At 39.0% G+C, this 16,658-nt stretch overlaps 2 protein-coding genes across 3 annotated transcripts in view; one reads left to right on the top strand and one right to left on the bottom strand.

Moving 5' to 3' along the window:
• Positions 1 to 576: 576 nt before the first annotated feature.
• Positions 577 to 13,458, bottom strand: LOC133633113 (saccharopine dehydrogenase-like oxidoreductase). Its single transcript, XM_062025914.1, has 12 exons — positions 13,116 to 13,458; positions 9,567 to 9,679; positions 9,068 to 9,148; positions 5,078 to 5,207; positions 3,727 to 3,776; positions 3,510 to 3,640; positions 3,315 to 3,432; positions 1,589 to 1,708; positions 1,454 to 1,510; positions 1,275 to 1,386; positions 1,099 to 1,180; positions 577 to 898 (listed from the first exon to the last, which is right to left on the bottom strand). Exons 1-12 carry the CDS (start codon positions 13,312 to 13,314, stop codon positions 808 to 810), a joined length of 1,284 nt encoding a protein of 427 aa, XP_061881898.1. The 5' UTR covers positions 13,315 to 13,458; the 3' UTR covers positions 577 to 807.
• A 522-nt stretch (positions 13,459 to 13,980) lies between these two features.
• The window catches only part of tfb2m (transcription factor B2, mitochondrial), a 37,191-nt gene continuing 34,513 nt past the window's right edge, over positions 13,981 to 16,658 (top strand). Inside the window, exon 1 of one of the 2 annotated variants that reach the window (XM_062025907.1) lies at positions 13,981 to 14,144. The gene's annotated coding sequence lies outside the window, so the exon portion shown is untranslated. The remainder of the gene's footprint in view (positions 14,145 to 16,658) is intronic. The other variant, XM_062025906.1, reaches the window with a different exon arrangement.

Raw genomic sequence — 16,658 nt, 5'->3', positions numbered from 1 at the left:
ATTTTATTTGGACTGTTGATTCACATGCTTATTTCAAACAGTAGGTGGCTCTACAATCATAAAATCAAGAAGAATAGTTTGAAAATATCCAGTTGATTAAAGATGTCATGATGCTGGCAATTTAAATACTTGAAGGTAGTGCCAAGATTTATGACAGACATATAATTTCTGCAGTAGCTGGCTTTATTTAGAAGGCCCACACAAAAACAAATGCAGCAAACCATTTCTATTTGCACAGCATGCTCACACCTGAATGTCATAAACAAGTCTGCACTAAGATCCATGGCTTGTGTTTGATGTAATTCCAGTCAACACCAGTAATAAAACTAGTACAAACGAGTTTTTCGATGTGGAGTTCCCAGTCCTGCGATAAAGTAGGTGATATTCTAACTATTGCAGACCAAAAACCATCAAAACGTGCCTTAAAAAGCAGGTTTGGTACATGCATACAGACGCACATACATGAGGCTGCTACAGCAAACACTGTACTGCCTTGCCATTGTTACTTATATGGTGCTTAGCAAGCTGCTGTATATTTAACACTAAATGTAATTATGATTGCATGAGTACCAAAACCTGGATTGTATTTTTATTACTGTGCTGTTACATGGTCATGTGAGCAGCCACTTAGTAGTGATATATTCCGCAGAAAGGTACTGCAAGTGCAAAGAGGATTATTAGACAGGCATCATTATAATAATCTAATATAATCAATTATACATGAACTTTTCAAAGTTGGACACATTCCAGGTGTTATTCAGCAAGTGCTTCAACTAAAACCTAAAGTCCAGCATCACACAAGGAACCTTAGATGACAGAGAACTTGATGCCATGTTTGTTGAGACGCTCGATCAGGGTGGTTTTTGCAAAGGCAGCTCCTGGTGTATACACTCCTCCACTAAGAGGGAAAACAAAATACATTTTATTCCCAGCTCTGTAGCACTGTAAATACCAAACAAATGTGCACACACTCTGTAGCAATAAGGTTGTTCAATAACATCACATACAACGTATTACATTTAGAGAAATCGACGCCACTATTGTTATCACTGAGTGAGCACTGTAAACTAGTATATCAGCATTTTTAGGAGGGCTCACCTCTTAGGCAAGGCTGTGGCTTCATTAAGGATGGTGAGAGCAGCTTGCACCATAGCAATGGGCGTGGCCACATAACCACATTCTAAGCGGAAGAGAGAAAGTTGCCTTCAATATGTGTCTGACAAGTAAACAAAGGAGATAATGTGTTTTCTTCCAAACAAAATATTTGCACTTGCCTGGTCCTTGAACCAATGTACAAATCTTGCCATTAGGTTTTCCCTGGGAGGGGTCAAGTCCCTCTGTGTATCCCTCTCCATAAAGGACAAATCGAAATGACGATGCTTCCATCTGACACACACATGGATTACAACACTTTCTACAAGCTCAACAAAAGACTTCCAGATATACAAATCACCTGTTTCCGAGTTGGTCCAGCCTTAGAGAAGAGTCCAAAAGAGAAAAACTCTGGATTCTGGGAAATAAACCATGTTAGCATTAGGACAGGAATATTGAGTTACTATGCGTGAGACTTAAATATTTGTCGTTTTACCTTGGCGAGCAGGTCACGTCCAAAACTGAATTTGACCAAGAGCCAGAACAACACGCCAGCAAACATCAATTTGATGACATTGCCAATACCACCGATGCCCGCATACGCGCCATACTGGACCTGGGAAAAATGACAGAAAAGCGGCGGATGCAGTGACTTTGTTACTAGTGTTCTGTGTTGCATGCTTCAAAATCACATGCTTACACAAAAAATAATTAAGATAAAATTGAAGTCGGTGTACAATGAAACCTTAAGAGGTATCATTTGTTAAGCATAGGTGATGAACGTGAAGCCAAGGTGTGTGGCCCGATGCACATTTTTAAAATACAGCCTGCATCATAACAAAATATTCGCCTGCCATGCATACAGCATGGGGACCTAATTGGTAAATATTTATGTATTATTTTTGTATATGGCCTTTTAGACAGAGCGGATGTAGACTTAGCTTTTTATTTTTGTTTTTTGGGATACCACCAATGGCAAAGACAAAGGTGGGTTGATGACCACAAAACAAGAAAGGTGTTTAACGTCTAGCAACATCTAGGTCTTGTAGTAATGAAAGCAGTATACAGGTGTCTGTCCTGGCTGCTCAGTACAAAATGGCTAGAGTGTATCTCAACATCAATAATCAACAGCTATATTGATGAAGTGACTTAACTTCCAGGAACAAGCATCAAGCATCTGCACTGCAAGTAGTCCATGGTTTAATTTCTAAGGTTTACTATGCAGCTGTTAACTTATTTTTACACTTGATTGACTGTTAAAAATGTTAGAAGCATAATACATAATTTTTAGGGGTGTAAAAAAAAAATCGACTTTTTAATGAATTGTAATTCTTATTTGTAACGATTCTTCATTGATTTTGAAAAAAAAAGACAACTTTCTTTTAACTTTTTTAAAATCTGTCCCATCCAGCCACTTGGGCAAATCATATTGTTGATTTAGATGCCCATATGTGCTGTAAAATATTTACTTTAGAAAAGAGAAGTGTTGGATACTTATATTATTGCCCTATATGTATTTGACTTTATTAAATGTTTGGGTACAATTTTATTAAGCAAAACTTTTTTTTTTTCAAGTACTAAACATGTATTAGAGCTGTTAATATATTTTATGGAGGAATGTACTTAATCATAGAACTGGCACCCAATGTTATTACAAATGTATGTATTTTGAAGCGAGAATCGTTTTAAATCGAATCGTTACCCCCAAGAATAGAATCGGATTGTGCGGTGCCCAAAGATTCACAGCCCTTTCATTTTAGCTTCTTTAAACTCTGTCATGTCTTCAAAGAGTGGGTTGTGTAACAGTTGTATAATGCAGAGTAACTTTTTCCCCCCCTTTACATTATATCTGTTATTTTCAACGGGAAAATGTGCTTTGAATCTGGGAACAGACTTTTAAGGTGCCTTTGTAATACTAATGCTGCAACATAAATGAGAGTCTATAACAGGGGGCCTAAATCACTATTAGAACTACTTCGCCAAAAAATAAATGAGAAATGTGCTATTTTTGTTGTTTTTATATTTCAATTGTACCTCATTTACAAAAAAGACCTCTACTCAAAACAGTGCACTCATTGTCTTTGTGCTATTTTGTTGTAATGTATTATAAATATACTAGGACTTGAAACAAATATTCTTTGTCCCTTTTGTGAGCTACACAAAATCAGATGACGAGCTACCTGTTGGAGACCTGTGTTCTAGAAGCACATAAATACACTGACCGTACTGGCCTGATGTTCCTCCACCAGGAAGCGCTGTGTTCTCTTAATAACAGATGGATCAGAACCCATGAAGGGCATCGAATACTGCTGGATCTCATTGCTGTAGAACAGCGCACCCCTACACAAGCACATTTTGATGATGCACTTTTGTATTAAGATGTATTTCACCGTATAGCCTAAATATTTGGGCTATACCTGCGTTTCAGCTTGGAGCCCACGGAGGGCAAAGGTTTGTAATTAAACTTCTTCCGAAGACTTTGAAGCTTGTGGCTGTCTGCGAATCCGTAGATGGCCGACTGCCACGTGCCATCATGGATGCATCCTCCCTGACAGAAGAGGACAAACGGGTACTGTATAGTCAAGGGGAGCAAAAGTTTTACGTCAACTTGCCCGCCGCAGCCTTATCACATACCTCAGGGCCAGCCTTGACGGTCAGGAAGCTCTCCACTGCAGTAAGAGTCCCTGCAGACAACATATTTCAAATAGTGTCAGCCACAATCATGCAAACCATGTCAACATACTAGAGATGTCCCTAGCTGATCTTTACTGCAGCTGTGACCAGTGCTTACATGGCACACTAAGAAAGACAATTACAATTCCACACACATGTAGGAGTTGCATGAATTTCAGGGGTATGTGGTCTTGCCAGATCACCGACTTGAAATTGGGCGCAAACTGCACTAAACGCATTGTCTATCCACAGTGTGCAGCAGCTTCTAAGATACTAATCCTCACCACCGTGGTGGAAAATAAACTGTTTCTTCCAAGTTCACTGGAAGACTAGAGGAAATTGAATGGCTAAGATCTCACACACACACACAGCTAACCGCTAAAGCGCAATGTAAATTGTCATCGATACAGATGTTGATACTAGAGGTGGGAATCTTTGGGTACCTCACGATTCGATTACGATTCAGGAGCTCAGATTCAATTAAAAATAGTTTATTGATGCATCTTCAATATACAGTATGTACATTGATGCAGTTTTATATTTCATTTTACTACATAAGGGCTCATCTCTTGCAACATTTACAGAGTGCCTTTGTAATAAGAAACAGTTGGATTCATTCCCATCATTTTTTTTAATTAATGGAAATGTGTGCCTATAATAAAAGGAACTGGTCGGATCTCTCTGTGAGGTGGCTCGCTGCAGTCAGCCAAATTTTAGAACTGTCTACATTACTTTATTAACAATAAATAAATCGATTATTGACAATAACTAATCAATTTAATAATCGCCTATGTCCGAATTGTGATGCATTTAAAAAACTATTATTTCCCACTCCTCTACGAGATACCTAGTATACTATCAGTAGATACACGATACTAAAGTGATTAGATTGATATTTTTCTTTTTGTTGTTATTGCAAAATATTTATTTGGGTTTTTTTGTTTACAAAATTAGAAAGTAAGTCTCTGTGTACACGGGAAAGTTTTGGGTGCAAAAGCACATAGTTTTTGCTTTTGTTTAGTTATTGTGCATTAGCAACTTTATAATGTGTATGTAGCATTAAATACCACATATTTATTACATCATCTGATTTACAACAATACTGGCACATTCTACATTTAATAAGATAAACTTTAAAAAATGTGTTATTGGTTGTATTTTACATACATGCTATACATGCTACACAACATTTTCAGTTCTATAATCTATTGTCAAAGTATTGGACCGGGACTCGAAATCCGAATCGGAGACAAAAAAAATGGTATCGCAAGTGGAAGCCAAAGATGTTGATGGGGACATCTCTACAGCGTACCCTTAAACTGTTCTCTGGTGTACAGGACCCCCATGTCTGCAGGAATGGAGTCAAATCCACAGCTCCCTATGATGTACACGCCCTTATCAGATGCCTGGTTGTGGTAGTTGAGTTGCATGCCTTCCAGGAACTGCACACAAACAAGTGGAACAGTTCACCACATGAATGCCAACAGTCTCTTCCTTCTTATTTGTGCGGTCATCTGGAAGGATAATGTTGAGAATCAATTTATCAAATTTAATTTCACGTCGTCCCAGTCACATTCCCTAAGGACACATTTAGTAGGGCTATGGTTGGAGCACCAGCTGCAGAAAAAAGTGCTGCCATGAGTTTAAGTGAGGAGTAATTTAATAAATGAATGAAAAGCCGCATGTTGGTAATAACAACAACAATGACAAGCGCAGGCTGTTCTAAAATCTGTAGGGATCAGTAGGACGACATGCAGGTGGGCAAAACTCAATTACAACAGTTTTGTGACTGACTTGTGACTAGTCCAGGGTTAAACCCACCTCACCAATCCATGCAGGGGTTAAGCAATAGAAAATGAATGAATGGAAATAATTTAACCGAAAGTAGCACAGGAGTTTACTTTTCAAACCAGCTCCAAACACTTGGGGCCGGATTTACTAAAGGTTTGCGTGTACTAAAACACGTGCAAACTTGATAGTACAGACAAATCTGATCTACTAAACGTGTGCACATTGGATTGTATCTTTTAAGTGAGGAGAGTAAGGCGTGCAATCCATTTTGTGTCTATGGCGTCATTAATATGCAGAATATATGTGATCATCAAAACGCCCACAATACTACTATTGACTATCTTATTGATTGTGGGACAAGCAGTAGAAAATGGATAGATGGTACTTTTTCGTCACTTATTGTTTGTCTTTGGTACACTAATGTGTATATTTTAGGCCATTGGTTCTTTGTTTTATCTTTTGCAAAAATATATATATATATTTTTATATTGCTCTTTTTATCTTTGGTATGAACATTATTATGTAAACTCAAAGTTATTACTTTTTTTGGTTCTTTGTTGTTGCTATTTTTGTATTGTAACATTTTATTATTTGATCATGTTGTACTGCATTGTAATCTTTTGTTTTGTGATTGTGTGATGTTTTTTGCCTGGACCCCAGGAAGAATAGTCTCCACTGCGATGTAGACTAATGGGGATCCTTAATAAACTAAACTAAACTAAACTAAACTGGGAGGACAAAAAATGCAAATGTATTTACAGCCTGTGCACACTAGTCACCGTTTTGCGAGCACTATTTTGCATTTTATTTAACACCTTCCACCCGAATGCAGCTGAGATAGGCTCCAGCACCCCCCGCAACCCCAAAAGGGACGAACGGTAGAAAATGGATGGATGGATGGACGTTTGAAAAGAATGTGCAAACTGACAGTTCCACATGCGGCTGTGAGCAAGAAGTGCTCCCGCTGCAAAGACACATGGAGAATCATGTGTCCTACGTGTACATTTCATCATATTCGGACAGTCAAAAATAAAAATAAAAATATTAGACACATGGTGTATTCAGCAAAATCCTTTTATAATTTCATAGCTGCTAGATGAGATAAGGGGCTGATTTAAAACTAATTCAATGGATGTGTTTTGGTGTCATGTTATATGTTTTAATGGCGTTCATTTTTTCACATAGAATATATATTAATACTAACATATACTATATGATTAAAAACTTCCTGAAGTATGCATTTTTTGCATCTTGAGCACAGTACTGCAGACTCCCTCCCATGCACCTTCAGCGGTAAAAAAAATAAAAAAATAAGAATGGTATCAATGTGGACGCTCTGCGCAACTGCTTCTCAAATGACCCATGAAAAGCGGTAGTTGTCCGTTGCTTATTTGAAAACAGCAAAACGCCGCAGGTAAGAGCATGATCATGTGCAGTAAAGGAATGTCTCTATAGTGATGCCGCATACTGTATAGTAGACGCAAAGTCCTCATTTAAATAAGATGGTCTGCACCACTTTTCAATTGCACATGCAGTTTTAGTAGATCACATGCAACACGCTCACTACTTTATAGATTTTAAAAGGCTGTTTAGCGCAAGGAATTAGGTTCTTAGTAAATCAGATCCTTACTGTAGTAACTTATGATCCAATGAATAGTAACTTGGTTTTATGATAAGAACCATACAGTATATACAGTTAGGTCCATAAATATTTGGACATTGACACAATTTTCAGTATTCCAGCTCTGTACAACACCACAATGGATTTGAAATTAAACAATCAAGATGTGCTTTAAGTGTAGACTTTGAGCTTTAATTTGAGGGTATTTACATCCAAATCAGGTCAACGGTGTAGGAATTACAACACATTTTATATGTGCCTTCCACTTTTTAAGGGACCAAAAGTAATTGGACAAACTAACATAATCATAAATCAAATTGTCACTTTTTAATACTTTGTTGCAAATCCTTTGCAGTCAATGACAGCCTGAAGTGTGGAACCCATAGACATCACCAGACGCTGGGTTTGGTCCCTGGTGATGCTCTGTCAGGCCTCTGCTGCAGCTGTCTTCATTTCCTGCTTGTTCTTTGGGCATTTTCCCTTTAGTTTTGTCTTCAGCAAGTGAAATTCATGCTCAATGGGATTCAGGTCAGGTGAATGACTTGGCCATTGCAGAACATTCCACTTCTTTGCCTTAAAAAACTCTTTGGTTGCTTTCACAGTATGCTTGGGGTCATTGTCCAACTGCATTGTGAAGCGCCGTCCAATGAGTTTTGAAGCATTCGGCTGAATACGAGCAAATAATATTGCCCCAAACATTTCAGAATTAATTCGGTTTCTTTTTGTCAGCTGTCACATCATCAATAAATATAAGAGATCCAGTTCAACTGGCAGCCACGCATGCCACTACCACCTCCATGCTTCACTGATGAGGTGGTATGCTTTGGATCTTGAGCAGTTCCTTCCCTTCTCCATACTCTTCTCTTTCCATCATTCTGCTACGAGTTGATCTTTGTCTCATCTGTCCATAAAATGTTGTTCCAGAACTGCACAGGCTCTTTTACATGTTTCTTGGCAAACTCTAATCTGGCCTTCCTGTTTTTGAGGCTCACCAATGGTTTACACCTTGTGATGAAACCTCTGTATTTTCTCTGGTAAAGTCTTCTCTTAATTGTTGACTGGGACACAGATACACTTACCTCCTGGAGAGTTTTCTTCATCTGGCCAACTGTTGTGAAGGGCTTTTTCTTGACAAGGGAATGGTTTTGTTTGTCATCCACCACACTTGTTTTCCGTGGTCTTCCAGGTCTTTTGGTGTTGCTGAGCTCAGCAGTGCGTTCTCTCTTTTTAAGAATGTACCAAACAGTTGGTTTGGCCACACCTCATGTTTTTGCTATCTCTCTGATAGCTTTGTTTTGATTTTTCAGCCTAATGATGGCTTGCTTCACTGATAGTGACAGCTTTTTGGACTTCATATTGAGCGATGACCTCCCCAGATTCCAAATGAATATACCACACTTGAAATGAACTCTAGGCCTTTTATCTGCTCTTTGTAAATGAAATAACTGGAAAAAAAAGGGAATAACACACACTTGGCCATGGAACAGCTGAGTAGCCAATTGTCCAATTACTTTTGGTCCCTTAAAAAGTGGAAGGCACATATAAAATGTGTTGTAATTCCTACATCGTTCACCTGATTTGGATGTAAATACCCTCAAATTAAAGCTCAAAGTCTGCACTTAAAGCACATCTTGATTGTTTCATTTCAAATCCATTGTGGTGTTGTACAGAGCTGGAATACTGAAAATTGTGTCAATGTCCAAATATTTATGGACCTAACTGTAACTGAGTTTGGTGTTTAATCAATCTGAGAAGTGAATTTGAGCACAGCCGGATGCTTTTTCCAGAAACCTCACTACTTGATTTGGCAGTTATATAAGATGTGTCTGCTATGAGCCTCAGTCCACTCCTAAATCAGGCGAGACAAACCAAAAAAAGGCAGAGCATTACCTGAGGTTCTCCAGAGATGTCAAGATGATGGGCTCCATTCTCCACACAGGCTTTGACCACGGGTTCACCAAAGAACCTGTACTGTAAACACACAAACAAACCCATTAATTAGATACATTCATTTATCTGGCTTTAGGACACAAGTTGGTTCTGAAATATTTCCACAACAAGACACTATTTATTGTACACCACTACTTATGCTTAAATATATAAACATTTGAAGTTTGGTGGTGTTTGAAACACAAACTTGAATGGATCACCAGATGCAAAGCAGCATTGCTGCACACAACCCGCTTTTGTGTGTGGTCAGTCTATAGCCTTCATTGTGTAAATAAATAAATGTTGCAGTGTGCAAAACAGCCAAGAGACACACGCATTCAAATTTGTGAATAGGTTAGTCAAAACTGATGGAAATGTGTGTCATTCAATGAAGAAAACCCTTTTTTTCTTTAAAATTATTATTTTTTTAATGGCAAAATGATCTTTGGGGTTTACTTACAGGCCCCACACAGTTGAGAACAATGACAGCCTGCTTGCACATGGCCGCCAGCGAGTCGGGTTCTTCCACATCTGCGACAAGTATGTCCACTCCGGTCCTCAGTTCGGGCTTCCCTGCAACGAGAGAGGTGCTTTTTCATAAAAATGCTATTTAAAAATCTAACATCTGTAACAAGTGTTGACAGTGCAAAAGCAAAAAGGCTCAACAAATACAGCGTCTCACAAAAGCAAATACACTGCCAATTTAACCATTTTTACTACAGTATATCTTCTCAAGGGACAATAGCATAGAAAAGGAAGTGTAGCTTAATAGTAGTCAGTGTACTGTTTGTGGTGTACACAAGATATTTAGAGAATACTGGCACATTTTATGTGGATAGTAAATTTTTTACAGTAGTACCTCAACGTAAGAGTGTTTTGAGATAAGAGCTGTCTGTCGGCTAATTGGTATACAAGCAAAACATTTGAGCTGCAAGCATCGCTGCTATTTGCTGGTGTAGCAAATGTCACAGTGAACCCTGTAAGATCCCACCAAAACCTCTGGTCTTACTCGCCATCATTAGCTTATCGCTAAAGATCGACACAACTTGGTTTTTCAGCCAATGGAACGAAGAATGTGAGTGTGAAGGAGTGCTGATCTTCATTGAATTAAAGAACTCAATCATCTAAAACATGACCAAATGTCAAGTCGACAAGCACAGCACTGCTAGACTGCATCATACCGAAGCAGGGGGAAGTTAAAATAATATATAAACGGCGGACATTTATCCATGAAAATATGGAAAAGCTGCAAATGGTGTGCTTGAACGAAAAGCAGTTGGAGGAAGATACTGAAGAAGTCCACTTTCCAATGTAAATACTGTACATTATTATTACATTACTACATTAAACTTCAGTACTGTAGTTGTGTGTACTACATTCAAATCGTATTGTAGACAAAAGGTAGAAAAACAATGGATGGATGTATCATCTCAAAGTTAGATGTTATTTTTAAACGGAAAGGCATGTCACAGGGTATTGTACTGTTTTGGTGGCCAAGCACTGTTGAATTGATTTTAATTTTATTTGGGATATTTGTTTTGAGTTAAGCCAAGGGTCGGCAACCCAAAATGTTGAAATTGGTCCATATTGGACCAAAAATACAAAAAAATAATCTGTCTGGAGACGCAAAAAATGTAGTCTTATATAACACATGATGTAAGTGGCTAATTAGTTATATTAGCCTACTATCAAAATGACTATGTTTCGCAGGCTGACACAAATCTTCGTTGACAGAAATGTTGAAATGTAATATTTATTCTACACATTTTTACAACATTAGAAAACATTAGTAAAACTTCTAAAGGGTGAGATAACTCCTGGAAATGACTGCCGTAGAATTACCAAAGGTACAGCAGTGTGTGTCCAAGTTAAAGGAAACAACAGGCTGTCTTCCTCTAATGGATTTATTACAATCTTTGCAAGCTGGGTAACGTTTGCTGTGGTCTGGAACAACATGGCACACTAACAACTATCAGAAATGCAGCCAATATTACATAGAGATAATGTGTCATGAAACATGGAAAAATAAACTAAATACACAGAGGACATAAGTAAAGGAAATTAAATTAACTCAAATATACTTACAAACGAGGCATAATGATGCAATATGTACATACAGCTAGCCTAAATAGCATGTTAGCATTGATTAGCTTGCAGTCATGCAGGGACTAAATATGCCTGATTAGCACTCCATAACAAGTCAATAATATCGACTGATTAGCACTCCATAACAAGTCAATATCGACAAAGCTCACCTTTGTGCATTCACGCACAGTATAAAACTTTTGGCGGGCAAAATGAGACAAAGGAGTGGCATAAAACACGTCTTTCTGTGGCAACGTCGGAGAAAGTTGTACATGTGAACAAACTGTTGAGTCACAGTCCATGCAACGGTGAGTTCAAGGGCCGCTGAAATTAGTAGGACAAAACGGCGCTTGCCAAATACTCATCAGTGAAGCATAAACACAAACATATTATACTGTGGGCTTTCTAGCAATTAGGAAGGTTTGTGTCGGGTTGGTCCTCCTACACAAACCATATTACAAAAAAATATTTTTTTCTCCATTTCATTACATTTTTTAAAAAGCTACATGGAGCCACCAGGCCGCCGCTCTAGAGCCACAGGTTGCTGACCCCCGAGTTAAGCGCTTGCTCACTGTAAATGGGTTATATTTGTATAGCGCTTTTCGACCTTCAACGTACTCACATTCACCCATTCACACACATTCACACACTAAAGACGAGAGATGCCATGCAAGGCCCTAACCACGACCCATCAGGAGCAAGGGTGATGTGTCTTGCTTGTAACAGAAGCTGGCGATTGAACCGGGAACCCTCAAGTTGCTGGCACGGACGCTCTACCAACCGAGCCAAGCCGTCCCCTGTACTCTAAAGCAGTGGTCCCCAACCTTCTTTGCACCACGGACCGGTTTAATGTCGGCATTGTTTTCAGGGACCGGCTTTGCCAGATAAATACAGCAAAAATAAGTGCATGAAAAATACAACTGACTATAACGGTGAATTAGTGGGAGCCCTGGGCTTGTTTCTTTGCAATGAGATGCAGATGCAAAATGTCGCATTTAAATTTTATATATTCATTAATGTGCATTGTATCATGTCACAAAGTTATAACAAATATAACAAATGGCAGATTCCAATGAAGAGTTTTATTGTTCATCTATAAACAAGCTTATTGGTGTGTCTGGTGGGACAGGCGAAAGTTAATTAGGAGAAAATGCAGTCTTTTATGACTTATTTAATGTTTCTCTGCGGCCCGGTAGCAAATGCGTCACGGACCGGTATCGGTCCCTGGATTGGTGGTTGGGGACCACTGCTGTAAAGTACAACCAAGTTTCCTTTTGATCCTAGTGTCCCTTGAGAAGATATAATAAAATGAATACCATATCCGTCTGTCGTATTCGTGTCTGAGCAATTATGTGCACTCTTAAAAAATATTGTTTACACGTTAAAACTGTGTGACTGTGTGTGTGTGGAATTGAACAATGATCTGGTATGTTCCATCAGCTGTTGCACACTCCCTAAAGACAAAGCCAAACAGGAGGGTTAGGGGGGGCGGGGAATTAAACATAGCCATCATAATCCTGTGGTAACTGTCAGGATCACAGAAATGTTCCCAGGTTCTAATCTAGTGATGGACTTCACTTTCCATGTTTAGAATGTTGCATGGATACCATCATCTGCCTGGAAAATATCTGCAATGCAGACTTGGTGTATTTAGTGAATTTATGCATGCATATATTGTATGTGTATTGCAATCTTTATATTTGCACATAATACTGTTGCAAATTCGATTGCACAGTACTGTACTTTGGAGTTGAGTGTCCAGGCTCCAAATCAACACTATGTTATCAGTGGATTTGGATAAAGGTGAAGGCATATATTCTTCAATGATTCCAATTCAACTTTAACTTAATTTAATAATCGCTAAACATAAATAAATAGCTAAACAAAAGGGTACTAATCTGTTTCGTGAGCTTTAGCTACAAACCGAGAACCGAGGCGGCCTGCTCCAGAACTTGCTCCAACTTCTGCTTGCTCCTCCCGGCCACAGCCCACTTGAGATTCCCTTGCGGACCCTCCGACACGGTCCGGGCCACCTCCTCCACCACGAACTGCCCTGTGAAGCCCGAGGCTCCGAAGACAACGAGGTGGTAAGGCCTGCTGGATGAAGTACGAACACTCGCCATGTCGACGGCAGACAAGCTTGAGGTGTGATGAGAGCTGCACCGCGACACCTGCGCCTTTCTACCCGGAAGAAGAGAGAGCAAGGAGGGCGGACGGCTGTTGGATTTAACCAGGAAAGCTCCTCCTATCGTCAAATCACTCCCACTTCGCTTGCGCCCAGACAGAGAAAAAACGTCACGACATTTAGGAAAAAAATGAAACGTGATGACGTATAATAAGTAACATCCTCTATTTTATGTTGTATTCACTGACATCTTGGAAATCGGAAAATATTACTCGAAGTTTCCAGAACAAGTTTTGTTGGATAGTGATGTCCAGTACAACCTATAAAACATATTTACCAACCATAGATGTTGCCATTTTTGTAAGGAGAGTAGGAAATGTTATCTTTGCATTTAAAAATCAGTCGAGGATATGAAAAATTTCCAGTTTCCGAGTTTTACAGAACACAGCACCAGCTGCTAGCTACGCTTCTTAGCAATCATTTTCTGTTAGTGATACTATCAACACAAGTGAAAATAAGGACGAACTGGGAACTCCACATTCTTTATTCGTTCATAATATGAAATGGTTGTCATCATTCACAAATATTGTGGTACTTTCCATAAAACGCGTCTACATTGACTATTTGCCCGGACCAGTATGGCCACGTCGGTGACGTCGTTAATATGCGACTGCAATACCCCAGAAACGTGTGGCGCACTCATAACAAATTTGAAGTCAGCATGCCGAAAGCTCAATGTCACAGTCTACCCGCTAACAGACTATAATGAAACGACTTTAAAACGCTGTCACCGTTACAGCGGAATACATAGACGACATCTACAGAGAGGTGTGTACCATTTCATTATTCGTTAAAATCTTAAAATGCTACTTAGCTGTACAAGCTTACTATTAGCAAGTGAGCTAACATTGTGGTCCATCGCCAGTGCTAACATATTTTAAATAGCAGGGACTTATTTAATATGTACTTTTCACTTTCTGCATGAATAAGATTATCTATTCAATATGTGCACATTTTACTTAATGCTAACGCGTTCATTCTCTGTAAATGTTTAACTCTATGTGATAGGATATGATAGACTTTATTCATCCCATAATGAGGAAACGTTGTGGGTTGCAGAGCAAATACAAAAAAAGTCCACAGGAAAAAAGGTATAACTCATTAAAACAAGAGGGTAACATCTATGCATCCATCCATCCATCTTCTTCCGCTTATCCGAATTCGGGTCATGGGGGCAGCAGCCTAAGCAGAGAAGCCCAGACTTGCCTCTCACCAGCCACTTAGTCCAGCTCTTCCAGAGGGATCCCGGGACATTCCCAGACCAGCTGGGAGACATAGTCTATCCGACTCCGTCCTTTGCTGCCCACGAGCTCTCGGCTGAAGTTCATTCCGCACGGATGAGCAAGAATCCGCCCAGGGAGACGCAGCAGAAGTCACGAATGTGCCACTCTTCGTTGTGCAACCCTGAAACGGTCTGAACCTAAAGGCAAAAAACACTTGACAACACGGTGGAAACCTTAAAGGGGAACTGGACTTTTTTTTGCTTATTGCCTATTTTGCCTGTCGTTCACAATCATGAGAGACAAGAACACACACGTCTTTTTTTTTGGGGGGGGGGGGGGGGGGGGGGATTTTAAAGATAATTAAAAAAAGTTTGTTAGATGCGACTTATGGGAGTCACCGTTGTATAGCCTTCAAAACCCTCTAAAACTACTTCAAAACTCTCCGTTTAGTATACACACTGCAAGTCTATATATAATGTAGTAACAGACACGTTTATGGCAATATGTAATATGTACAATATTTACTGTAAATTGGTCATTTTAATCTTTTCCAGAAGTAATTATTTGCCGCATTTATTTCCGTTTCCGTAGCAGCGCACATCTGTCTTCTAGCAAAAACTTTTAGATACAAACACGCAAGTGTGTTGTAATCATGGCAGATTCGGTAACAGACAATGAAGGCGACTATTTTTGGACAAATGAGGATTCACAACATTATCTTTTTTGAATCTGAATTTATGGAGGATGAACTACTGCTTCTAGAAGCTAGTACGAAGGAGGAGTGAGAGGTTGGAGCAAACGGAACCCGAGAGACTGAGGTGAAAGTGAATCGAAGCTTCAAAATGTGGAACTTGAAGCCAAGCTGTATCAACATAAATGAAGTGCTTACCCATAATTAACCGGAAAAAACGTCCCTGGGCAGCTGGTCCAGACAGACAACTGTCCTTCGAGTGAGTCACACTTTATAATGACGGTGATATACGCAGCACGTCATGCGTGTATCATGACAGACAGCATATGCTGTCTGTATCGCTGTGCACAAACAAAAGATGAAATGTGGACTCATACTTTACAGATTCTGTAATGATTGTTCATGTTTTTCTTTCAGTACAGATTGGCGTCTTATTGCAGTGTTGTGCATTACAAACTCAAAACATGTTTCGTGCTGGAAAAAGAGTTCTTCAGTGTTCGCTCTTAACAATAACAATGTCGCCACAGTTTGGTTATTATGCGTGTTACAGAATGTAAATGAAGTATTTTAGACGGGTTTGAATGCATTTTTTAAGTGATTTAGAGGTAGAATTGATTGCTCCCATTAGCTGCATTGCGAGCCACCAAGAATTAGTTGATTTTTATGTTAGAAAGCGAAACAACAACAACCTTTTGTCTTCTCGTCTCTTATAAGGATTATAAATGATGGGGCTGCAACTAACGATTATTTTGATAGTCGATTATCTTAACGATTAGTCGACTAATCGGATAATAAAGCGTACACATGTTTAATGGCACTAATTTTTCCATTGACTTCTAAATGCAGCTTAAGTTATTTTAAGTATGGGCTTACGAACAACAAAGATGACTAATTTATTCATAAATATTTATTTCTGCTACAACTGTGCTGCACATTCAGCTGTTACAAAAATTTAAATGACTATTAAAATGTTGTCCTTTTTAAAAGAAAGGAAACCTCCGCATTGGTGCTTGCTTGTGGGCCCGTGTGGTTCGCGTTTGTTAAAGTACTTTAGTTATTTTACGGTGTTGTGCCAAATTCTGTATCCCTACAATATTCTGTATCCCCTGACACAGAAGCGCACATGGAGGCGGAGCTCTGTTCCTTGTTCAGACTCTTTTGATGACTGCATCTGGCTCTCAGATAAATCTTAGCTGACATTGCTTAACACGATAAGTAAATAATATTTCCGCTGGTAATCACAGTGTTAAAAATAAAATTCAAAATATAAAACATTCTCATGCATTTTAATCCATCCATCTGTTTTCTACCGCACCTGTTCAAGAAGTCGCATTACTGGTAAGAAGTATTTTATTTATTATTGGTTAG

This window comes from Entelurus aequoreus, linkage group LG02 (genome assembly GCF_033978785.1).
Source record: "Entelurus aequoreus isolate RoL-2023_Sb linkage group LG02, RoL_Eaeq_v1.1, whole genome shotgun sequence".
In the NCBI taxonomy this organism is placed as follows: Eukaryota; Metazoa; Chordata; class Actinopteri; order Syngnathiformes; family Syngnathidae; genus Entelurus; species Entelurus aequoreus.
The sequence above is the reverse complement of the archived record's forward strand: the minus strand, read 5'-3'. Positions and strand labels throughout refer to the sequence as shown.

Bases quoted from the DNA above. Each gene is read 5' to 3' on its own strand.
- LOC133633113 (XM_062025914.1), bottom strand. From the start codon at position 13,314: ATGGCGAGTGTTCGTACTTCATCCAGCAGGCCTTACCACCTCGTTGTC. The intron at 9,680-13,115 runs GTTTGTAGCTAA...CTCTCGTTGCAG, and splicing joins GCAGGCCGCCTCGGTTCTCG to GGAAGCCCGAACTGAGGACC. The intron at 1,709-3,314 runs GTCAGTGTATTT...CATTTTTCCCAG, and splicing joins AGGAACATCAGGCCAGTACG to GTCCAGTATGGCGCGTATGC.